The sequence below is a fragment of the Cherax quadricarinatus genome, chromosome 54 (assembly GCF_038502225.1).
Source record: "Cherax quadricarinatus isolate ZL_2023a chromosome 54, ASM3850222v1, whole genome shotgun sequence".
In the NCBI taxonomy this organism is placed as follows: Eukaryota; Metazoa; Arthropoda; class Malacostraca; order Decapoda; family Parastacidae; genus Cherax; species Cherax quadricarinatus.
Window position 1 is genome coordinate 23926635 of NC_091345.1, and position 24391 is coordinate 23951025.

General features: G+C 43.2%; 1 protein-coding gene across 1 annotated transcript in view; it reads right to left on the reverse strand.

The window, feature by feature from the left end:
* LOC128699159 (ATP-dependent chromatin assembly factor large subunit) overlaps positions 1-13442 on the reverse strand; it is a 90437-nt gene extending 76995 nt beyond the window's left edge. Inside the window, exons 1-3 of the mRNA XM_070096750.1 lie at positions 12050-13442; positions 9162-9297; positions 1275-1427 (exon numbers count right to left, since the gene is read on the reverse strand). Of these exons, the coding sequence (XP_069952851.1) occupies positions 1275-1427; positions 9162-9297; positions 12050-12162 (402 nt within the window). The 5' untranslated portion in view covers positions 12163-13442. The remainder of the gene's footprint in view (positions 1-1274; positions 1428-9161; positions 9298-12049) is intronic.
* Positions 13443-24391: the final 10949 nt, after the last annotated feature.

Genomic DNA, 24391 nt, shown 5'->3' on the forward strand with positions numbered 1-24391 from the left:
GTTCTTCACCGGATACAATAACAATGAGGCATGGCAGGAAATTGTACATCCAAATGACCCACAGAAGCATCATAAAGTATTTCTTCAATATAAGACTGGTAAATAAGTAGCCAAAAGCCACAGTAATTTTCCCCAAATATATGATGGTGAAAGTGTTTCTTTTTCAAGTCACCCTACCTTGGTGGGAGAAAGCCATCATGTTAAAAAAAAAGTTATTTATCTTAGCTTTCACATACCGATCTACTGATACATTCATAGTATTTTAACAATTACTTCCTCCATAATAAACTTCTTACCATACTAACCTCATCTTACATGTTGTTAAACTTCAGTATAACTAGAAGGAAATGAAAATCTTTTATATCGAAATGTCTGATGCAACAAACTTAGTACACTGTGGGAAGCCTACCAGACACACACAAACACACTATGTACTACTGCTAATGGATAAAATTTCAAAACAGCAAACTTAAGTCTACTGTCATAATATTCTGTCCATTATATTCAATATTTATCACATAGTGGCCCATTATATCGAGATTTTACTTATATTTTAACATGTTCCCATTACTGGTACTTACTGGTTTTAACAAAGTGGTACATATAAATTATACAGCCACTTTTTTCTATATAACATATATTAATGTCTGTATGGTTCCAGGGGTTATCACCCGTGGCCCAGCCTCAGACCAGAACACAAACTGATCGGAAATGTTACAGGACTATGAACTCCTGAGAAACAACAAATCTAGATAAGTTGAATGGAAGCAAAGGTATACAAGATTTACCCAGCATCTTGTATGTTATGAAATCTTTACAGTCATTCATTTCACACACATGACAGTAGGGTAGTATCTCCGTGGATGGTTGTCTACCTACTACCTACTATAAACAATGGAAAGAGATGACCAAAGTCCGCAAATATCACCTGCAGAAGCTGGGGCTTTAACTATGTAAGTCACACTTCTTAATCAAAATATTTATACAACAAATTAAGGTCCTCATTCTTAACTAAATCATAACTTTTTTTTATTACAACAGAGGTTGTCTCCCACCAAGGTAGTGACACAAAAAAGAAGAAACTAAAGCTGTCTTCTTTTTACCTTTAGTAATTTATACAAGAGAAGGGGTTACTAGCCCCTTGCTCCCGGTATTTGAGTTGCCTCTTACGACACACATGGCTTATGGAGAAAGGATTCTTCTCCACTTCTCCATGCAACTAAATCATAAATCAACGCATAAAGAAAATCTATCATTTCCAAGTAGAGACTCACCCTGCAGTCATACCAGTGGTTCTTGACTATAGCCTCGACCTCCTCTCCGACAAAGTAGCGGTCACGGACGAAGGTGAAAACATCTTCACTCATATCTATGTAGCGCCCACGGCGAGTCAAGGTAGCTATGTAGAGCAAGGGCTTCCGCAATACCTGTTAAAATAATAACAGAAAATGGAGGTAATCTTCTTTCAACAAACTGGACGTAATCCCACCAAAGTAGGGTGGCCAAAACGAAAAACAGAAGTTTCTCTTTCTAACTTTAGTAATGTATACAGAAGGGGTTACTAGCCCCTTGCTCCCGGCATTTTAGCCACCTTTTACGACACGCATGGCTTACGGAGGAAGAATTCTGTTCCACATCCCCATGGAGATAAGAGGAAATAAACAAGAACATGAGCTAGTAAGAAAACAGAAGAAAACCCAGAGGTGTGTGCATATATATGCTTGTACCTGCATGTGTAGTGTGACCTAAGTGTAAGCAGAAGCAGCAAGACGTACCTGAAATCTTGAATGTTCATGAGACAGAAAAAAGACACCAGCAATCCTACCATCATGTAAAACAATTACGGGCTTCCATTTTACACTCACTTGGCAGGACGGTAGTACCTCCCTGGGTGGTTGCTGTCTACCAACCTACTACCTAGAATTTTTTTTCTTTTTTCAACAAGTTGGCCGTCTCCCACCGAAGCAGGGTGACCCAAAAAAGAAAGAAAATCCCCAAAAAGAAAATACTTTCATCATCATTCAATACTTTCACCTCACTCACACATAATCACTGTTTTTGCAGAGGTGCTCAGAACACAACAGTTTAGAAGCATATATGTATAAAGATACACAACATATCCCTCCAAACTGCTAATATCCCTAAACCCCTCCTTTAGAGTGCAAGCATTGTACTTCCCATTTCCAGGACTCGAGTCTGGCTATATAAAAATAACTGGTTTCCCTGAATCCCTTCACTAAATATTACCCTGCTCACACTCCAACAGATCGTCAGGTCCCAAATACCATTCGTCTTCATTCACTACTATCGAACACGCTCATGCACGCCTGCTGGAAGTCCAAGCCCCTCGCCCATAAAACCTCCCTTACCCCTTCCTTCCAAACCTTTTCGAGGACGACCCATTCCCAGTCTTCCTTCTCCTACCGATTTAAATGCTCTCCATGTCATTCTACTTTGATCCATTCTCTCTAAATGACCAAACCACTTCAACAACCCCTCTTCAGCCCTCTCACTAATACTTTTATTAACTCCACACCTTCTCCTAATTTCCACACTCCGAATTTTCTGCATAATATTTACACCACACATTGCCCTTAGACAGGACATCTCCACTACCTCCAACCGTCTCCTCGCTGCTGCATTCACAATCCAAGCTTCACACCCATATAAGAGTGTTGGTACTACTATACAGTGGAACCTCAAAAATAGAACGTATTAAATATAGAACGTTTCGAAAATAAGACCATTTTTTCAGACAAACTGTGTCCCAATTATCGAACGCGCCCCTAATTTCAGACCGTCAGGTACGGGACCTGTCCGCTGGCCCGCTCTGTCCGCGTCCCCGCCCAAGCGCCATGAGCAGTCTAGCTTTGTTTATGCTTGAGTGAACACTAACCTGCGATCTCATTCACACATTTTACGATTATTTAATTGTGTTTAGTGCTTGTGGGGCTGTGAAATAAGCTGCCATGGGCCCAAAGAAACTTGCTAGTGGTACCCCTGTGGTAAAGAAAGTGAGAAACACCATATATGTGAAGAAGGAAATAATACAGAAGTATGAGATTGGAGTGAGACTTGTTGAGCTTGCCAGGATGTACAGAGGACTGTGGACAGTTATTCTGTGAGACAGAAACAGATGACTGTGGACAGTTATTTTGTGAGACAGAAACAGACGACTGTGGACAGTTATTTTGTGAGACAGAAACAGACGACTGTGGACAGTTATTTTGAGACAGAAACAGACGACTGTGGAGTTATTTTGTGAGACAGACACAGACGACTGTGGAGTTATTTTGTGAGACAGACGGTTGTGGACAGTTATTTTGAGACAGAAACAGACGGTTGTGGACAGTTATTTTGTGAGACAGAAACAGACTGTGGACAGTTATTTTGTGAGACAGAAACAGATGACTGTGGAGTTATTTTGTGAGACAAACAGACGATTGTGGACAGTTATTTTGTGAGACAGAAACAGACGACTGTGGACAGTTATTTTGTGAGACAGAAACAGATGACTGTGGACAGTTATTTTGTGAGACAAACAGACGACTGTGGAGTTATTTTGTGAGACAAACAGACGATTGTGGACAGTTATTTTGTGAGACAGAAAGACGACTGTGGATAGTTATTTTGTGAGACAGAAACAGAGGACTGTAGACAGTTATTTTGTGAGACAGGGGTCCAATGACTCTCAAGCTGGTCCTAGTGGCATTAAAATACAGAGAAGGGAAGCAACCCCAGAGAGGGCTTTGATACCGGAAGTCCTCATGGAGGGGGATTCTCCTTCCAAACAATAACCCCAACTCCCTCTCTCCTCCTCCCTATCTTCCAGATGCCATCACCAATCTTCAATAAAGGTAAGTAAAAATGTTATTTTATATTACTATACATAATTAAAGACTATAGCATTTGTTGTATGTAAAACTGTAATTAATCTCTATAAAATGTATTATTTTTGTGAATATTTTTTGGTTTCTGGAGCGGATTAATTGTACTTCCATTATTTCTTATGGGAAATATTGCTTCGAATTTCAGACTTTTCGAATTTAGAACTAGCTCCTGGAACGGATTAAGTTCGATTTTTGAGGTTCCACTGTACTTTCATACATTCCCTTCTTTGCCTCCATAGATAACGTTTTTTGACTCCACATATACCTCAACGCACCACTCATCAATTCTATCATTAACCTCATCCTTCATAAATCCATCTGCCAACACGTCAACTCCCAAGTATCTGAAAACATTCACTTCTTCCATACTCCTCCTTCCCAGTTTGATATCCAATTTTTCTTTATCTAAATCATTTGATACCCTCATCACCTTACTCTTTTCTATGTTCACTTTCAACTTTCTACCTTTACACACACTCCCAAACTCATCCACTAACCTTGGCAATTTTTCTTTAGAATCTCCCATAAGCACAGTATCATCAGCAAAAAGTAACTGTGTCAATTCCCATTATGTATTTGATTCCCCATAATTTAATCCCACCCCTCTCCCGAACACCCTAGCATTTACTTCTTTTACAACCCCATCTATAAATATATTAAACAACCATGGTGACATTACACATCCCTGTCTAAGACCTACTTTTACTGGGAAGTAGTCTCCCTTTCTTCTACACACCCTAACCTGAGCCTCACTATCCTCATAAAAATTCTTTACAGCATTTAATAACTTACCACCTATTCCATATACAGTGGACCCCCGGTTAACGATATTTTTTTCATTCCAGAAGTATGTTCAGGTGCCAGTACTGACCGAATTTGTTCCCATAAGGAATATTGTGAAGTAGATTAGTCCATTTCAGACCCCCAAACATACACGTACAAACGCACTTACATAAATACACTTACATAATTGGTCGCATTGGGAGGTGATCGTTAAGCGGGGGTCCACTGTACTTGCAACATCTGCCACATTGCTCCCCTATCCACTCTACCATATGCCTTTTCTAAATCCATAAATGCAATAAAAACTTCCCTACCTTTATCTAAATACTGTTCACATATATTTTTCAATGTAAACAATTGATCTAAACATCCCCTACCCACTCTGAAACCTCCTTGCTCATCTGCAATCCTACATTTTGTCTTACCTCTAATTCTTTCAATTATAACCCTACCGTACACTTTTCCTGGCATACTCAGTAAACTTATTCCTCTATAATTTTTACAATCTCTTTTGTCCCCCTTCCCTTTATATAAAGGGACTATACATGCTCTCTGCCAATCCCTAGGTACCTTCCCCTCTTTCATACATTTATTAAACAAAAGTACCAACCACTCAAACACTATATCCCACCCTGCTTTTAACATTTCTGTCATGATCCCATCAGTTCCAGCTGCTTTACCTCCTTTCATTCTACGTAATGCCTCGTGTACCTCCCCCACCCTTACATTCTGCTCTTCTTCACTCCTAAAAGATGGTATACCTCCCTGGCCAGTGCATGAAATTATTGCCCCCCCCCTTTCTTCCTCAACATTTAAAAGCTCCTCAAAATATTCTCGCCATCTACCTAATACCTCCATCTCCCCATCTACTAACTCCTCTACTCTGTTTTTAACTGACAAATCCATACCTTCCCTAGGCTTTCTTAACTTGTTTAACTCACTCCAAAATTTTTTCTTATTTTCATTAAAATTTCTTGCCAGTGCCTCTCCCACTCTATCATCTGCTCTCCTTTTGCACTCTCTCACCACTCTCTTCACCTTCCTTTTACTCTCCATATACTCTGCTCTTCTTATAACACTTCTGCTTTGTAAAAACTTCTCATAAGCTAACTTTTTCTCTTTTATCACACCCTTTACTTCATCATTCCACCAATCACTCCTCTTTCCTCCTGCCCCCACCCTCCTATAACCACAAACTTCTGCCCCACATTCTAATACTGCATTTTTAAAACTATTCCAACCCTCTTCAACCCCCCCACTACTCATCTTTGCACTAGCCCACCTTTCTGCCAATAGTCGCTTAGATCTCACCCGAACTTCCTCCTCCCTTAGTTTATACAGTTTCACCTCTCTCTTACTTGTTGTTGGCACCTTCCGCGTGTCCCATCTACCTCTTACTCTAACTGTAGCTACAACTAAATAATGGTCCGATGTATCAGTTGCCCCTCTATAAACATGTACATCCTGGAGCCTACCCATCAACCTTTTAACCACCAATATATAATCTAACAAACTACTTTCATTACGTGCTACATCATACCTTGTATATTTATTTATCCTCTTTTTCATAAAATATGTATTACTTATTACCAAATCTCTTTCTACACATAGCTCCCCATTTACATTTACCCCTGGCACTCCAAATTTACCTACTACTCCCTCCATAACATTTTTACCCACTTTAGCATTGAAATCCCCAACCACCATTACTCTCACACTTGGTTCAAAACTCCCCACGCATTCACTCAACATTTCCCAAAATCTCTCTCTCTCGTCTACACTTCTCCCTTCTCTAGGTGCATATACGCTTACTATAACCCACTTTTCACATCCAACCTTTATTTTACTCCACATAATCCTTGAATTAATATATTTATAGTCCCTCTTTTCCTGCCATAGCTTATCCTTCAACATTATTGCTACTCCTTCTTTAGCTCTAACTCTATTTGAAACCCCTGACCATTTATTCCTCTCCACTGAAACTCTCCCACCCCCTTCAGCTTTGTTTCACTTAAAGCCAGGACATCCAGCTTTTTCTCATTCATAACATCCACAATCATCACTTTCTTATCATTTGCACAACATCCACGCACATTCAGACTTTCCACTTTGGCAATTTTCTTCTTCTTATTCTTTTTAGTAATCTTTACAGGAAAAGGGGTTACTAGCCCATTGTTCCCGGCATTTTAGTTGACTTTTACAACACGCATGGCTTACGGAGGAAAGATTCTTATTCCTCTTCCCCATGGAAGTAATGGGGTAATGTTGTTAATAAATATCAAATTTAACCCTTCAGAAACATTATATTGACCATGTTTGGGAATCACTTATTATGGGGAAAGAAGTGCTGAACCCAAAAGTTTCTGACCCAAGATTACCCTACTTTTAAACTATGTTACAATGTATTACCCTCACATGGTTCAAACATCACCCTCAGAATATCCTCACAAGGTTCAGACGTCACCCTCACATGGGTAAGAATATCCTCATATGGATCAGACATATTTTAGTGGTTCTGGGGATTATCTTCCCCAGAGGTAAGCCTAAGACAAAGCCTCCTGGGTTGGAGAATAATTACTGCAGTATTATGAACTACTAAAAAGCACATACAAAATTTCAGGTACTATATGTACAACAAATGTAAGTAAAAGCTTGCAAGTTTTACCTAATTTGAGAGGACAGAAGTAAAAGTACTATACCTCCCTGGATGGATGCTGGCTACCAATACACTATTACCCAAGAAAATATACAGCATGTACAATATATTCGAACCTCAGAATTCAATGCTGTGATTCTCACACTGTAGTAAGATTATGCTGCTTACTGAAAGCCTTTAGCAGATAGCTTCATTGATTTCACACTGTTTCCCAGTAACCATTATCTTTTTGCTTGGTGGGCAACCTCTGTACCTGTGACCAGCTCCCAGTTTTTCTACCCTCTCAGTCTGGCCTAGGAGTAGACTTCTGCTGATTCCTGGTCAACCTGGCTCTTGCTGCTGGCTGCCATCACAGCCTGGCTGATGTGGCAACTGGAGGAGGCTGAGATCCAGTTTTATCTTGAAGACTAGTACACTTGCTCTGCCAACATTATTTCTGATAACTGATGGCATTTGCAAAATGAAGTCTAACTAAGATTCCATTCAAAATGTACCCCCATTCTTTCTTATAGATGTTAACAGTAAGCTGATTAGACCAAGTTTTAATTTTAAGAGGCAAAAAATTGAATTAGTGATGGGACGGAACCAAATTTTTTTTTGCTGAAAGCGACACTAATACAGTATTCTATTTTAGGCTGATACCAACACTCACCCCCAGTTAGTCCACAACCTGACCCCTAGCTAGTCCACAACCTGACCCCTAGCTAGTCCACAACCTGACCCCTAGCTAGTCCACAACCTGACCCCTAGCTAGTCCACAACCTGACCCCTAGCTAGTCCACAACCTGACCCCTAGCTAGTCCACAACCTGACCCCTAGCTAGTCCACAACCTGACCCCTAGCTAGTCCACAACCTGACCCCTAGCTAGTCCACAACCTGACCCCTAGCTAGTCCACAACCTCACCCCTAGCTAGTCCACAACCTCACCCCTAGCTAGTCCACAACCTCACCCCTAGCTAGTCCACAACCTCACCCCTAGCTAGTCCACAACCTCACCCCTAGCTAGTCCACAACCTCACCCCTAGCTAGTCCACAACCTCACCCCTAGCTAGTCCACAACCTCACCCCTAGCTAGTCCACAACCTCACCCCTAGCTAGTCCACAACCTCACCCCTAGCTAGTCCACAACCTCACCCCTAGCTAGTCCACAACCTCACCCCTAGCTAGTCCACAACCTCACCCCTAGCTAGTCCACAACCTCACCCCTAGCTAGTCCACAACCTCTCCCCTAGCTAGTCCACAACCTCACCCCTAGCTAGTCCACAACCTCACCCCTAGCTAGTCCACACCCTCACCCCTAGCTAGTCCACAACCTCACCCTTAGCTAGTCCACAACCTCACCCCTAGCTAGACCACAACCTCACCCTTAGCTAGTCCACAACCTCACCCCAAGAATGGATTTCTTCCAGACTGTGACAAATGAATTATCTGGTGCAACAGGATGGTGTGAGTGGCATCCTGGGTTAAGTGCCACCATCCTGGGGAATAACATGAGGACAGTGCCACCAACCTGGGGAATAACATGAGGACAGTGCCACCAACCTGGGGAATAACATGAGTAAAGTACCATACCCCCAGTAGCACATGAGAACACTGAGAACCCCAGGAACACAAGGTACAATACAAGGGGAACACATTGAGAACCAAAGGAACACAAGGGACCACACAGGGGGAACACACTGAGGACCCAGGAACATAAGGTACAACACAATTGGAATACTGAGGACCCCAAGAACACAACAGACCATACAAGGGGAACACTGAGGACCCCAAGAATACAAAAGACCATACAAGGGGAACACTGAGGACCCCAGCACTACTAAAAACTCACCTGAGGAACATTAGACAAACACCTGCGAGCTCTGGTCTCGCTCTCAGCAGCCTCGGTGTAGGTGAGGCTGGGTCGGCCGGTCAACTCGCAAGTCCACACCATGGCGTTGCATAGCACCAGTCGCTCCCAGTATTCACTGCAACAACCACCAACATTAACAATGTCAAAACAACAAATTCAAAACATTATTATTATTATTTTCCATGCAGTCATAAGAAAGTCCTGGGATCTGCTTCAACACATCCCAACAGTCCCAGGATCTGCATTAACACATCCCAAAAAAGAGGTACAAATCAAAGGAGAAAAAATGTGTCTCAAAGCTATGTACATTACTTATGTATAATTTGAAAATATTCAAGGCAAAATAAAAAGTCAATGTACAGTAATTATCTCTGTATAAGGCTTGATAAAATGTTAAACTAAATCAAATAATAATCATAATAAGACAAAAACAAGCAAGTAGTGGCCATAATGCATGTGGGGAATGTTCTTTAATTAAGCTGGTCCAATCCAAGGAAGGTTAAGGTAGCTCCAATTCTAAGGATCAAGAGCCCTTCAGCAGCATCGAGAAAAATCATACTTGAAGGGATTAAAGTAAAGAACCTCACAAACATCAGTCATGTGTCACAACAAATCATGATAAGATAAGAAAAGATTTCGTTCGGATTTTTAACCCCGAAGGGTTAGCCACCCAGGATAACCCAAGAAAGTCAGTGCATCATTGAGGACTGTCTAACTTATTTCCATTGGGGTCCTTAATCTTTTCCCCCAGGATGTGACCCACACCAGTCGACTAACACCCAGGTACCTATTTGCTGCTAGGTGAACAGGACAACAGGTGTAAGGAAACGTGCCGAAATTTTTCCACCCGCCGGGAATCGAACCCGGGCCCTCCGTGTGTGAAGTGGGAGCTTTAGCCACCAGGCCACCCAATGGTGTAAAATATATTAAAAAAAAACCAGTGCATTCTTGTGATATAAAAATTATAATGATAAATAATTATTTTACTTCAGCATTATACAATGTTTGTACAGAAATGGGTGACATTTAAGTGTGCATGCAGAAAGTCCAATGGAAATAAGTCCCTTTAACATTTTTGGGTTATCCTGGTGGGTAATCCACACACATGCTGCTATGCATGATAAATCTTGTTACTGCACTTAGGTGTACCCGCACCTGAATAAACTTACTAAATCCCATTGTTATGCAGAGCATTTTGGGCAAACTTAAGTTTAGCTTAAGACTAAAATGGCAATAACCAACGGATTGCTTATCTTTCTTCTTTCAACTCACTGGCCGTATCCCACCGAAGCGGAGTGGCCCAAAAGGAAAAGCAAAAGTTTCTCCTTTTACATTTAGTAATATGTACAGGAGAAGAGGTTACTAGCCCCTGGCTCCCAGCATTTTAGTCGCCTCTTTCAACACGCATGGCTTACAGAGGAAGAACTGATTGCTTATATAAACAATAAATTTACAAGGAGAGCAAAACAGCAGTTAATTATTACTTAAGGCTGGATTATGATTACAGGTAACGGGAATAAATATATACATACTGTATAGTTTTTCATATGCTTGTGGTAAAAAGGTCATGCAGAATAAGAATATACCCCTTTATAAATGTTTACAGTTGAGAGAATTGTTTAGCATAAACAACCTACACATAAGAGACAAACTTATGACTGTTGGTCTGACCTTGACCTTTAAGATAAGATAAGATAAGAGATAAGATTTCGTTCGGATTTTTAACCCCGGAGGGTTAGCCACCCAGGATAACCAAAGAAAGTCAGTGCGTCATCGAGGACTGTCTAACTTATTTCCATTGGGGTCCTTAATCTTGTCCCCCAGGATGCGACCCACACCAGTCGACTAACACCCAGGTACCTATTTGCTGCTAGGTGAACAGGACAACAGGTGTAAGGAAACGTGTCGAAATGTTCCCACCCGCCGGGAATCGAACCCGGGCCCTCCGTGTGTGAAGCAGGAGCTTTAGCCACCAGGCCACCGGGCCTGGTTAATAGTCCTAGTCCTAGTGTATCATTCCAGTCACAGAACTGCAACTTTTAATTTTTTCTTCATTAAAATGATATAGGTTTTGCAAAATACTCAGGTAAACACTAATTCTGAAACCATTCATGTTAAACAGGTGACACTGTCATTCAGGAAACACTTTAATAGTGTTAATAAGGTAGGGTGTTTGATAATAAAATGTAAGTCCTAAATCCAATAATAATCTTTATTTCTAAAGCATCTTAGGAGGGTGTTAAGGTTATAAAGAGCACCTTAAGAGGATGTTAATAAGGTTATAGAGCACCCTAAGAGGATGTTAATAAGGTTAATTTTAAGCCTGCCCATAATGCTCTCCATACAAGGAGCTTTTGGCATGTACACCCAACTATTGTATATAATTCCTTGTACTATTTATCATGTTTATTTAAACTATTATTATTATTATTATCATCATATAGATCACCTTAACAGGATATTAATAAGGTTATATAGAGCACCATAAGTGGATATTAATAAGGTTATATAGAGCAACTTAAGAGGATATTAATAAGGTTATTATATAGAGCACCTTAAGAGGATATTAATAAGGTTATATAAAGCAACTTAAGAGGATATTAATAAGGTTATTATATAGAGCACCTTAAGAGGATATTAATAAGGTTATACAGAGCACCTTAAGAGGATATTAATAAGGTTATACAGAGCACCTTAAGAGGATATTAATAAGGTTATACAAAGCAACTTAAGAGGATATTAATAAGGTTATTATATAGAGCACCTTAAGAGGATATTAATAAGGTTATATAAAGCAACTTAAGAGGATATTAATAAGGTTATATAGAACACTTTATTAAGGTGTTAATATAGTTATTGTGACTCACTCAAAGTCAGTGAAGACCTCATTGGTGATGTCACAATAGAAGACCTTATCACTGAGCTGGAGGTGTGAAGGAGGCTCCCTCTTGACGAAGGGTTTCTTATTGAGCAGTGGCATCCTGCTGCTGCTCCTCGACCACTGGAAGGTGCTCCTCGACCACTGGAGGTGCTCCTCGACCACTGGAAGGTGCTCCTCGACCACTTGAAGGTGCTCCTCGACCACTGGAAGGTGCTCCTCGACCACTGGAAGGTGCTCCTCGACCACTAGAAGGTGCTCCTCAACCACTGGAAGGTGCTCCTCAACCACTGGAAGGTGCTCCTCGACCACTGGAAGAAGCTCCTCGACCACTGGAAGAATCTCCTCAACCACTGGAAGAATCTCCTCAACCACTGGAAGGAGCTCCTCGACCACTGGAAGAAGCTCCTCGACCACTGGAAGGAGCTCCTCGACCACTGGAAGGAGCTCCTCGACCACTGGAAGGAGTTCCTCGACCACTGGAAGGAGTTCCTCGACCACTGGAAGGTGCTCCTCGACCACTGGAAGGTGCTCCTTGACCACTGGAAGGTGCTCCTCGACCACTGGAAGGTGCTCCTCGACCACTGGAAGGTGCTCCTCGACCACTGGAAGGTGCTCCTCGACCACTGGAAGGTGCTCCTCGACCACTAGAGGTGCTCCTCGACCACTGGAAGGTGCTCAAGTACTGGAGGTGCTCCTCTCCTGCTACTGCTCAAAGTGCTGGTGGTGCTCTACTGCTGGTGTTGGGCTCCCGCTGGCGGTTTCTCTGCTGGTGGTGGTGCTCCCCCGCTGGCGGTGTCCCTCTGCTGGTGGTGGTGGTGCTCCCACTGGCGGTGTTCCTCTGCTGGTGGTGGTGGTGCTCCCACTGGCGGTGTTCCTCTGCTGGTGGTGGTGGTGCACCTTCCTGCTCGTGGCATCAACCACTTCACCTCTGGTGATCAGCTGTTCACGTTCAGATTTCCCGCGTTGTGGTCAACCAAGGGCGGCCCCCAGCCTCCACCGCCACCTCTGCCACATGCAGCACCTGTGCTCACTCTCAGAAGAGCATCCCGAGCTGTGGGAGAGCTGTGGTGTGCAGGAACGTGCGAGCAACACACCACCCAGACAAAGCAACACTCGCAACAACTTAACTCACCACCTTCAAACACTAAACTTTCCCGGCAATTTGATGACGACGTTTTCAATTTCAATTTTCTCTCAACCTGGGCCTCCAGGGTCCTCCATGGCCCATAAATTAAATCAATGAAGGCTTCAGGGATGAATGTAGGTTAATGGGATGGTTGTTAGTGCATGGTGTGGGGTAATATTGTATATAAAGTGAGAGGGTTTGAAGCAGATGAGATGTTTTGAGTGTGTGTTGTGGGCGGGGCTTAGGGTGGAGGAGGGCGCTGATTGGCTGCTCGTCTCCCACAAACCTTCAACAACAACAACATCATACGTCCGCCACGCGCCATTCCCGCCAAATTTTGTAAACACGTGTCAACGTTACCGCCAAATTTTTATAAAATACGTGTACATCACCTCTCCCGCACTGTTTAATATGTCATTAAAAAATATTACGTATATTCAGAAATGGATCCCCCCCAAAAAAATCGTATTTCACAATCCCGGAGAGGAGAATGCTGTAATACCACCTTGAATAATATTTCTAAATAAATAAAAATTATGCTTATTTCCAGTTCTATAAAAATATTTAATTAATCCCAAGTGATATTCACATCACTCCGTTTCCTTCTGCTTTCCAGTGTTTTATTACATGTAAACTATGTTATCTGTACCACACAAATAAAAATTACATTGTGCAAATAGCACATTGACTTTTTGGGGGGTTATCCTAGGTAATCTACACATATGCTGCTATGAATGATAATTTATGTAACTTTATTTATGTGTACCTGTACCTTAATAAACTTACACTGTGTACCGTAGTTCGGTTGGTAGCGCACTCAACTTACACACTGGGGTCCGTGGTTCGATCCCCGGTACGATTGGACATATCAGGATGTATTTCCTTAAGACGCCTACTGTCCATGTTCACCTAGCAGTAAGTAGGTACTTGGGTGTTTTTGGACTGGCGTGAGCCGCATCCTGATGACAAAATTGACCTAATTTGCCCAAAATGCTCTGCATAACAAGGAACTTTCTATATCGTAGTGTGTCACTGATGTCAGCTATGGTCTGTATAAGTTGTATCATGTATTTGTATAAATAAAAGATTATTATTATTATTATTATTATTATTATTATTATTATTATTATTATTATTTACTGACGGGGATGCCTGGGCAGTTGACTACTGTCTCTCCAGGACGATCAATAGACCGGGGCCTAGCATTTTCTTTGGTTTAAATGAGAAATAAATTTCTTAAATCGTTGTAATTTCAACTCTCTATGACACTCCCTACCCTGGGTTATACTGAGTGGCTAACACTCCCTACCCTGGGTTATACTGAGTGGCTAACACTCCCTACCCTGGGTTATACTGAGTGGCTGTTAGGAAAGACACATATGCAACAGTTAGGTATCTTTATTTCGAAACGTTTCGCCTACACAGTAGGCTTCTTCAGCCGAGTACAGAAAAGTTGATAGACGCAGAAGAGACTTGAAGACGATGTAATCAGTCCATCACCCTTAAAGTTTTGAGGTGGTCAGTCCCTCAGTTTGGAGAAGAGCATTGCTCCGTAGTCTGAAACAATATAGAGTTGAAGTGACAGGATGGAGCCTTATTTAGCGCCAGGAGGTGAGACGTAGGTCACTTTGGGAGGTCAGGTCCCTCTCAAATCCAGCCGTTCTCACTGGTAGAGGTTGTCGAAGTTGATTTCAGGTCTGTACCAAGATACCCTTGTGTTGCAGTGTCTGACAGATTGAACATTAAAATGGTATAAAATACCGACAGGTTGTTAGGTAAGACACATATGCAACAGTTAGGTATGTTAGGTAAGACATATGCAACAGTTAGGTATGTTAGGTAAGACACATATGCAACAGTTAGGTATCTTTATTTCGAAACGTTTCGCCTACACAGTAGGCTTCTTCAGTCGAGTACAGAAAAGTTGATAGAAGAAGAAGATACTTGAAGACGATGTAATCAGTCCATCACCCTTAAAGTTTTGAGGTGGTCAGTCCCTCAGTCTGGAGAAGAGCATTGTTCCAAAGAATGAAACAATATGGAGATGAAGTGACAGGATGGAGCCTTATATAGCGCCAAGAGGTGAGACGTAGGTCACTAGAAGAGGTAAGAACTCCAGACTTAGGGACTGACCACCTCAAAACTTTAAGGGTGATGGACTGATTACATCGTCTTCAAGTATCTTCTGCTTCTATCAACTTTTCTGTACTCGACTGAAGAAGCCTACTGTGTAGGCGAAACGTTTCGAAATAAAGATACCTAACTGTTGCATATGTGTCTTACCTAACAACCTGTCGGTATTTTATACCATTTTAATGTTCAATCTGTCAGACACTGCAACACAAGGGTATCTTGGTACAGACCTACAATCAACTTCGACAACCTCTACTAGTGAGAACGGCTGGATTTGAGAGGGACCTGACCTCCCAACATCTGAGTTCTTACCTCTTCTAGTGACCTACGTCTCACCTCTTGGCGCTATATAAGGCTCCATCCTGTCACTTCATCTCCATATTGTTTCATTCTATGGAACAATGCTCTTCTCCAGACTGAGGGACTGACCACCTCAAAACTTTAAGGGTGATGGACTGATTACTTCGTCTTCAAGTATCTTCTGCTTCTATCAACTTTTCTGTACTCGACTGAAGAAGCCTACTGTGTAGGCGAAACGTTTCGAAATAAAGATACCTAACTGTTGCATATGTGTCTTACCTAACAACCTTTCGGTATTTTATACCATTTTAATGTTCAACAGTTAGGTATCTTTATTTCGAAACGTTTCGCCTACACAGTAGGCTTCTTCAGCCGAGTACAGAAAAGTTGATAGAAGCAGAAGAGACTTGAAGACGATGTAATCAGTCCATCACCCTTAAAGTTTTGAGGTGGTCAGTCCCTCAGTCTGGAGAAGAGCATTGTTCCGTAGTCTGAAACAATATGGAGTTGAAGTGACAGGATGGAGCCTTATATAGCGCCAGGAGGTGAGACGTAGGTCACTTTGGGAGGTCAGGTCCCTCTCAAATCCAGCCGTTCTCACTGGTAGAGGTTGTCGAAGTTGATTTCAGGTCTGTACCAAGATACCCTTGTGTTGCAGTGTCTGACAGATTGAACATTAAAATGGTATAAAATACCGACAGGTTGTTAGGTAAGACACATATGCAACAGTTAGGTATCTTTATTTCGAAACGTGTCGCCTACACAGTAGGCTTCTTCAGTCGAGTACAGAAAAGTTGATAGAAGCAGAAGAGACTTGAAGACGATGTAATCAGTCCATCACCCTTAAAGTTTTGAGGTGGCCAGTCCCTCAGTCTGGAGAAGAGCATTGCTCCGTAGTCTTACCTAACAACCTGTCGGTATTTTATACCATTTTAATGTTCAACCTGTCAGACACTGCAACACAAGGGTATCTTGGTACAGACCTGAAATCAACTTCGACAACCTCTACCAGTGAGAACGGCTGGATTTGAGAGGGACCTGACCTCCCAAAGTGACCTACGTCTCACCTCCTGGCGCTAAATAAGGCTCCATCCTGTCACTTCAACTCCATATTGTTTCAGACTACGGAGCAATGCTCTTCTCCAGACTGAGGGACTGACCACCTGAAAACTTTAAGGGTGATGGACTGATTACATCGTCTTCAAGTCTCTTCTGCTTCTATCAACTTTTCTGTACTCGACTGAAGAAGCCTACTGTGTAGGCGAAACGTTTCGAAATAAAGATACCTAACTGTTGCATATGTGTCTTAAGAACATAAGAACATAAGAACGAAGGAACACTGCAGAAGGCCTACTGGCCCATGCGAGGCAGGTCCAAGTCTCCTACCGGCTTAAGCCAATGCACCCAACCTAGTCAGGTCAGGTCACATTGACTTAAGGGAGGAACACGGCAACCGACCTGGTAGCACAAGCTATCAGGTCCAACTCACACCCACCCACATCCACTCATGTATTTATCCAACCTATTTTTAAAGCTACACAACGTTCTGGCCTCTATAACTGTACTTGGGAGTTTGTTCCACTCATCCACAACTCTATTACCAAACCAGTACTTTCCTATATCCTTCCTGAATCTGAATTTCTCCAACTTAAAACCATTGCTGCGAGTCCTGTCTAGGCTAGATATTTTCAGCACACAATTTACATCTCCTTTATTTATTCCTGTCTTCCATTTATACACCTAAATCATATATTCCCTAATTCTACGTCTTTCTAGAGAGTGCAGATTCAGGGCCCGTAGTCTATCCTCATAGGGAAGGTTTCTGATACATGGGATCAACTTTGTCATCCTCCTTTGTACATTTTCCAGAGAATTTATATCCATTCTGTAATACGGTGACCAAAACTGTGCAGCATAATCTAAATGAGGCCTAACCAAGGATGTATAGAGTTGAAGAACAACCTGAGGGCTCCTATTATTTATGCTTCTTGATATGAAGCCAAGGATTCTATTAGCTTTATTGCGAACACTTATGCACTGTTGTCTTGGTTTCAGATTACTGCTAACCAGAACTCCTAAATCTTTTTCGCAATCCGTAATATTAAGATCTACATTATTTAGTTTATATGTGGCATGGTTATTGTCCTGTCCAACATTTAGAACTTTGCATTTGTCTATATTAAACTGCATCTGCCACTTCTCCGACCACTGCATCAGTCTATTCAAATCTTCGTGGAGTGCTCGAATGTCCTCGTCAGAATGAATTCGACGGCCTATTTTGGTGTCATCGGCAAACTTGCCGATGTCGCTCTTTATGCCCTCATCTATGTCGTTTATGTAGATTGTGAACAGCAGGGGGCCCAACACTGACCCCTGTGGAACACCGCTCGTGACGCTTCCCCACTCTGATTTCTCCCCATTTATGCAAACTCTCTGCTGCCTATTTGTCAACCATGCCTCTATCCAGGAAAAAATTTCTCCTCCTATTCCATGTGCCTTAATTTTCCTCAATAGTCTCTGATGTGGGACCCTGTCAAAAGCCTTACTGAAGTCCATATACACAATATCATATTCATTACCATGATCTACCTCCTCAAATACCTTAGTGAAAAAAGTTAATAAATTCGTAAGGCAGGAACGCCCCTTTGTAAAACCATGCTGAGATTCGTTGATTAATTTATGCTTTTCAAGGTGGCTACGAACTGCCTCGGCAATTATTGATTCCATAAATTTTCCCACTATGGAGGTTAGGCTTATTGGTCTATAGTTCGAAGCTAAGGACCTGTCACCTGTTTTGAAAATAGGTATCACATTTGCCATTTTCCACTTATCTGGCACCATGCCAGTTTGTAGTGATATGTTGAAAAGATTAGCCAAAGGTGTGCTAAGCTCCTCTTTACATTCCTTTAGAACCCTTGCATGCAGTTCATCAGGGCCTGGGGATTTGTTAGGTTTTAATTTATCTATTTGCCTAAGGACCATGTCACTTGTGACCCTAATCGTGCACAGTTTATTATCGTCCTGTTCTACATAATTTATCATTACTGGAATATCGCTGGTATCCTCCTGTGTAAAAACTGAGAGGAAGTATGTGTTAAAAATTCTACACATTTCCTTATCACTGTCAGTGAGCTGACCCGAGGAACTTTTGAGTGGGCCTATCTTGTCCCTGATCTTACTTCTGTATACCTGAAAGAATCCTTTTGGGTTAGTCTTCGATTCTCTTGCAACTTTAACCTCATAATCTCTTTTTGCTTTTCTAATTCCATTTTTTATTTCTCTCTTTAACTGAATATATCGATTTCTTAATTGCCCCTCTCCTCTTTTGATTTGCCTATATATGCCTCTCTTTTGACCAATCAGATATTTTAATCTATTGTTCATCCATTTAGGATCATTTTTGTTTGATCTGATTTCCCTATTTGGAACATAATTTGACTGAGCAGCTAGAACTATGCCCTGGAAAGCATCATATCGGCAACCATCACCACCTACCTGACCCTTAGTCAGGTCATTCCAGTTCTGCCCACCTAAGTAATTTTTCAGTCCTATGAAATCAGCCAAGCGAAAGTCAGGGACGGAGACTTGATTGCCATTATTAGGGGAATTCCATGATATATTAAAACTGAGTGATTTGTGATCACTTTCCCCAAGCTCATCATTAACCTCAAGATTATTAATTAGTGTTTCCCTACTGGCAAGAACCAAGTCAAGGAGGTTATTTCCCCTAGTTGGCTCTGTCACAAACTGTTTTAAAAAACAATCCTGGATCGTATCAAGAAAGTCACCTGACTCTAAATTTCCTGTCAAATTGCTCCAGTCAATCTGTCTATAGTTGAAATCTCCCATTAGCACAACATTTTCGTATGTAGATGCCTTACGAATTTCGTCCCATAGAAGTTTACTGCACTCCCTATCAAGATTTGGGGCCCTGTAAATCACACCCAAAATTAGTTTTTCTCGGCCCTCGAGAAGCTGTAACCAAACAGATTCAGTGGCTGACGCTTCTAATTTAATATCTTGTCTAACACAACAATTTAAATTGTCTCTGACATACATCGCTACTCCACCACCTTTCCTGTTGACCCTGTCAGTGTGGAATAATTTATAGCCTTGTATGTGACATTCAGAGGGCATCTCTCTATCTTTCAGATTGAGCCAGGTCTCTGTTATAGCAATAATATCTATGTTTCCTGCACTTGCAATTAATCTTAGCTCATCTATCTTATTTCTTACACTCCTGCTATTAGTATAGTAAACCTTAAGGGAGCTAGTCCCTTGCTGCCCTCTGCTGTCCCCCTTTGTTTGCTGACCTGATCTATTGTCTTTATTTATAACTTCATGCTGAATGCCTTTTATACATTTACTGTTTCCAACCCTAGTGTTGCAACCTGCTTGTTTCCCACACACACCCATACCTCTATCTTCCATCAGTTTAAAATCATAGGCATTTCACCAATGGCCTTCTCAATCGAGTCTGCAAGTGCTACCACCCCAGCCCCAGAGAGATGTACCCCATCCCTTGCATACACATCATGTTTGCCATAAAAGTTGTTCCAGTTGTCAATGAATGGGATTGCAAGTTCCTTGCAGTATCTGTCTAGCCAGCAATTTACACCAATTGCCCTAGACAACCATTCATTTCCTACTCCCCTTCTAGGCAAGATGCTACATATGATTGGGATCCCTCCCTTAGACTTAATGAAATCTATAGCTGACCTGTACTTATCTAGCAGCTCTTCTCTCCTACCCTTCCCAATATCATTTCCACCAGCACTGAGACAGATAATGGGCTTGTTCCCATTACCTGACATGATATTATCCAGCCTGTTGACAATGTCCCCAACACCAGCTCCAGGGAAGCACACTCTATCTCTCATCTTCTTATTCCTATTACAAAAAGCACGGTCCATATATCTTACCTGAGAGTCACCAACCACAAGAATGCGCTTACCTCCATTAGCAGGGGCAGTAGTACCCTTACCTTCACTGGCCACTGAAGTACATTCATCCTGAAGAACAGAGAAGCGATTTCCTACCTTCAGATCTTCACTCTTAACTTTCCTTACTCTGATGCGCCTCCCATTACTGTGAACCACTCGCCACTTGTAGCAGGTGCTGGGCTGCACCTCACTGCTGGTAGCCGTTGCTACCTCCCCAACTACAGCCTCCTCACAGCGAGAGACAGACTGCACCTCACTGCTAGAAGCCTCATTTCCCACAACTCCAGCCACCTCACACACTCTCCCACACCCATTGAGGTGGACCTTCAGCCTCCTAATCTCCTCCTGGAGAAGCAAGACCTCCTCCTTCAACTCTCCAACCTCAATTTTTAAAACACTGCAGAAGCAAGCCATGCTTTGTAACCGTCCACGCTAATCCCCAAAGGGTTATACTGAGTGGCTAACACTCCCTACCCTGGGTTATACTGGGTGGTTAACACTCCCTACCCAGGGTTATCCTGGGTGGCTAACACTCCCTACCCTGGGTTATACTGGGTGGCTAACACTCCCTACCCTGGGTTATACTGGGTGGTTAACACTCCCTACCCAGGGTTATCCTGGGTGGCTAACACTCCCTACCCTGGGTTATACTGGGTGGTTAACACTCCCTACCCTGGGTTATACTGTGTGGTTAACACTCCCTACCCAGGGTTATCCTGGGTGGCTAACGCTCCCTACCCTGGGTTATACTGGGTGGTTAACACTCCCTACCCTGGGTTATACTGGGTGGTTAACACTCCCTACCCAGGGTTATACTGGGTGGTTAACACTCCCTACCCAGGGTTATCCTGGGTGGCTAACACTCCCTACCCAGGGTTATCCTGGGTGGCTAACACTCCCTACCCTGGGTTATACTGGGTGGTGAACACTCCCTACCCAGGGTTATACTGAGTGGTTAACACTCCCTACCCAGGGTTATCCTGGGTGGCTAACACTCCCTACCCAGGGTTATCCTGGGTGGCTAACACTCCCTACCCTGGGTTATACTGGGTGGTTAACACTCCCTACCCAGGGTTATCCTGGGTGGCTAACACTCCCTACCCAGGGTTATCCTGGGTGGCTAACACTCCCTACCCAGGGTTATACTGGGTGGTTAACACTCCCTACCCTGGGTTATCCTGGGTGGCTAACACTCCCTACCCTGGGTTATCCTGGGTGGCTAACACTCCCTACCCTGGGTTATACTGAGTGGTTAACACTCCCTACCCAGGGTTATCCTGAGTGGCTAACACTCCCTACCCTGGGTTATACTGGGTGGTTAACACTCCCTACCCTGGGTTATACTGGGTGGTTAACACTCCCTACCCAGGGTTATCCTGGGTGGCTAACACTCCCTACCCTGGGTTATACTGGGTGGTTAACACTCCCTACCCTGGGTTATACTGGGTGGTTAACACTCCCTACCCAGGGTTATACTGGGTGGTTAACACTCCCTACCCAGGGTTATACTGGGTGGTTAACACTCCCTACCCTGGGTTATACTGGGTGGTTAACACTCCCTACCCTGGGTTATCCTGGGTGGCTAACACTCCCTACCCAGGGTTATACTGGGTGGTTAACACTCCCTACCCTGGGTTATCCTGGGTGGCTAACACTCCCTACCCAGGGTTATACTGGGTGGTTAACACTCCCTACCCAGGGTTATACTGGGTGGTTAACACTCCCTACCCAGGGTTATCCTGTGTGGCTAACACTCCCTACCCTGGGTTATACTGGGTGGTTAACACTCCCTACCCAGGGTTATACTGGGTGGCTAACACTCACTACCCAGGGTTATACTGGGTGGTTAACACTCCCTACCCAGGATTATCCAGGGTGGCTAACACTCCCTACCCTGGGTTATACTGGGTGGTTAACACTCCCTACCCAGGGTTATACTGGGTGGTTAACACTCCCTACCCAGGGTTATCCTGGGTGGCTAACACTCCCTACCCTGGGTTATACTGGGTGGTTAACACTCCCTACCCAGGGTTATACTGGGTGGTTAACACTCCCTACCCAGGGTTATACTGGGTGGCTAACACTCCCTACCCAGGGTTATACTGGGTGGTTAACACTCCCTACCCAGGGTTATACTGGGTGGGTAACACTCCCTACCCTGGGTTATCCTGGGTAGCTAACACTCCCTACCCTGGGTGGGTAACACTCCCTACCCTGGGTTATACTGGGTGGTTAACACTCCCTACCCAGGGTTATACTGGGTGGGTAACACTCCCTACCCTGGGTTATCCTGGGTAGCTAACACTCCCTACCCTGGGTTATCCTGGGTAGCTAACACTCCCTACCCTGGGTGGGTAACACTCCCTACCCTGGGTTATCCTGGGTAGCTAACACTCCCTACCCTGGGTTATCCTGGGTAGCTAACACTCCCTACCCTGGGTGGGTAACACTCCCTACCCTGGGTTATCCTGGGTAGCTAACACTCCCTACCCTGGGTTATCCTGGGTAGCTAACACTCCCTACCCTGGGTTATCCTGGGTAGCTAACACTCCCTACCCTGGGTGGGTAACACTCCCTACCCTGGGTTATCCTGGGTAGCTAACACTCCCTACCCTGGGTTATCCTGGTTAGCTAACACTCCCTACCCTGGGTTATCCTGGGTAGCTAACACTCCCTACCCTGGGTTATCCTGGGTAGCTAACACTCCTTACCCCGAGTTGTCCTGGGTGACTAACACTCCCTACCCTGTGTTATCCTGGGTGGATAACACTCCCTACCCTGGGTTATCCTGGGTAGCTAACACTCCTTACCCCGAGTTGTCCTGGGTGACTAACACTCCCTACCCTGTGTTATCCTGGGTGGGTAACACTCCCTACCCTGGGTTATCCTGGGTAGCTAACACTCCCTACCCAGGGTTATACTGGGTGGTTAACACTCCCTACCCTGGGTTATACTGGGTGGCTAACGCTCCCTACCCAGGGTTATCCTGGGTGGCTAACACTCCCTACCCAGGGTTATCCTGGGTGACTAACACTCCCTACCCTGGGTTATCCTGGGTTGCTAACACTCCCTACCCTGGGTGGTTAACACTCCCTACCCTGGGTTATACTGGGTGGCTAACACTCCCTATCCTAGGTTATCCTGGGTGAGTAACCCAATGCTTTAATATCACAAGGGTTTATTACACAGTGGTTTATTACCACAGGGGCTTCTTATACCAGGGGGTTATTACACCAAGGGCTAATTGTCCTGGGTTTATTACACAGGGGTTTATTACTCAGGGAGTCATTACCACAGGGTTTTATTACCCAGTGGCTAATTACCCAGGGGTTTATTACCCAATGGTTTATTACACCATGGGTTTATTATACAGTGGTTTATTACATCAGTGGTTTACTACCCAAGGGTTTTGTTACCCAGAGGCTTACTATCCACGGGTTTATTACCCAGGGGTTTATTACTTAAGGAGTTATTACCCAGTGGCTTATTACCCATGGGTTTATTACCCAATGGTTTGTTACACCAGGGGTTTATTACCCTGTGGTTTATTACCCAAGGGTTTATTACAAAATAGTTTATTACAAAATGGTTAATTACTCAGGGGTTTATTACCCAGTGGTTTATTATTCAGGGGTTTACTACACAGAGGTTTATTACATAAATGGTTTATTACCCTGGGGTTTGTTACCCATGGGTTCATTACCCAGGGGTTTATTACATCAGGTGTTTATTACCCAGTGGTATATCACTAAGGGATTTATTACCCAGGAGTTTATTACTAACGGGTTTATTACACCAGGGGTTTATTACCCAGTGGTTTATTAAT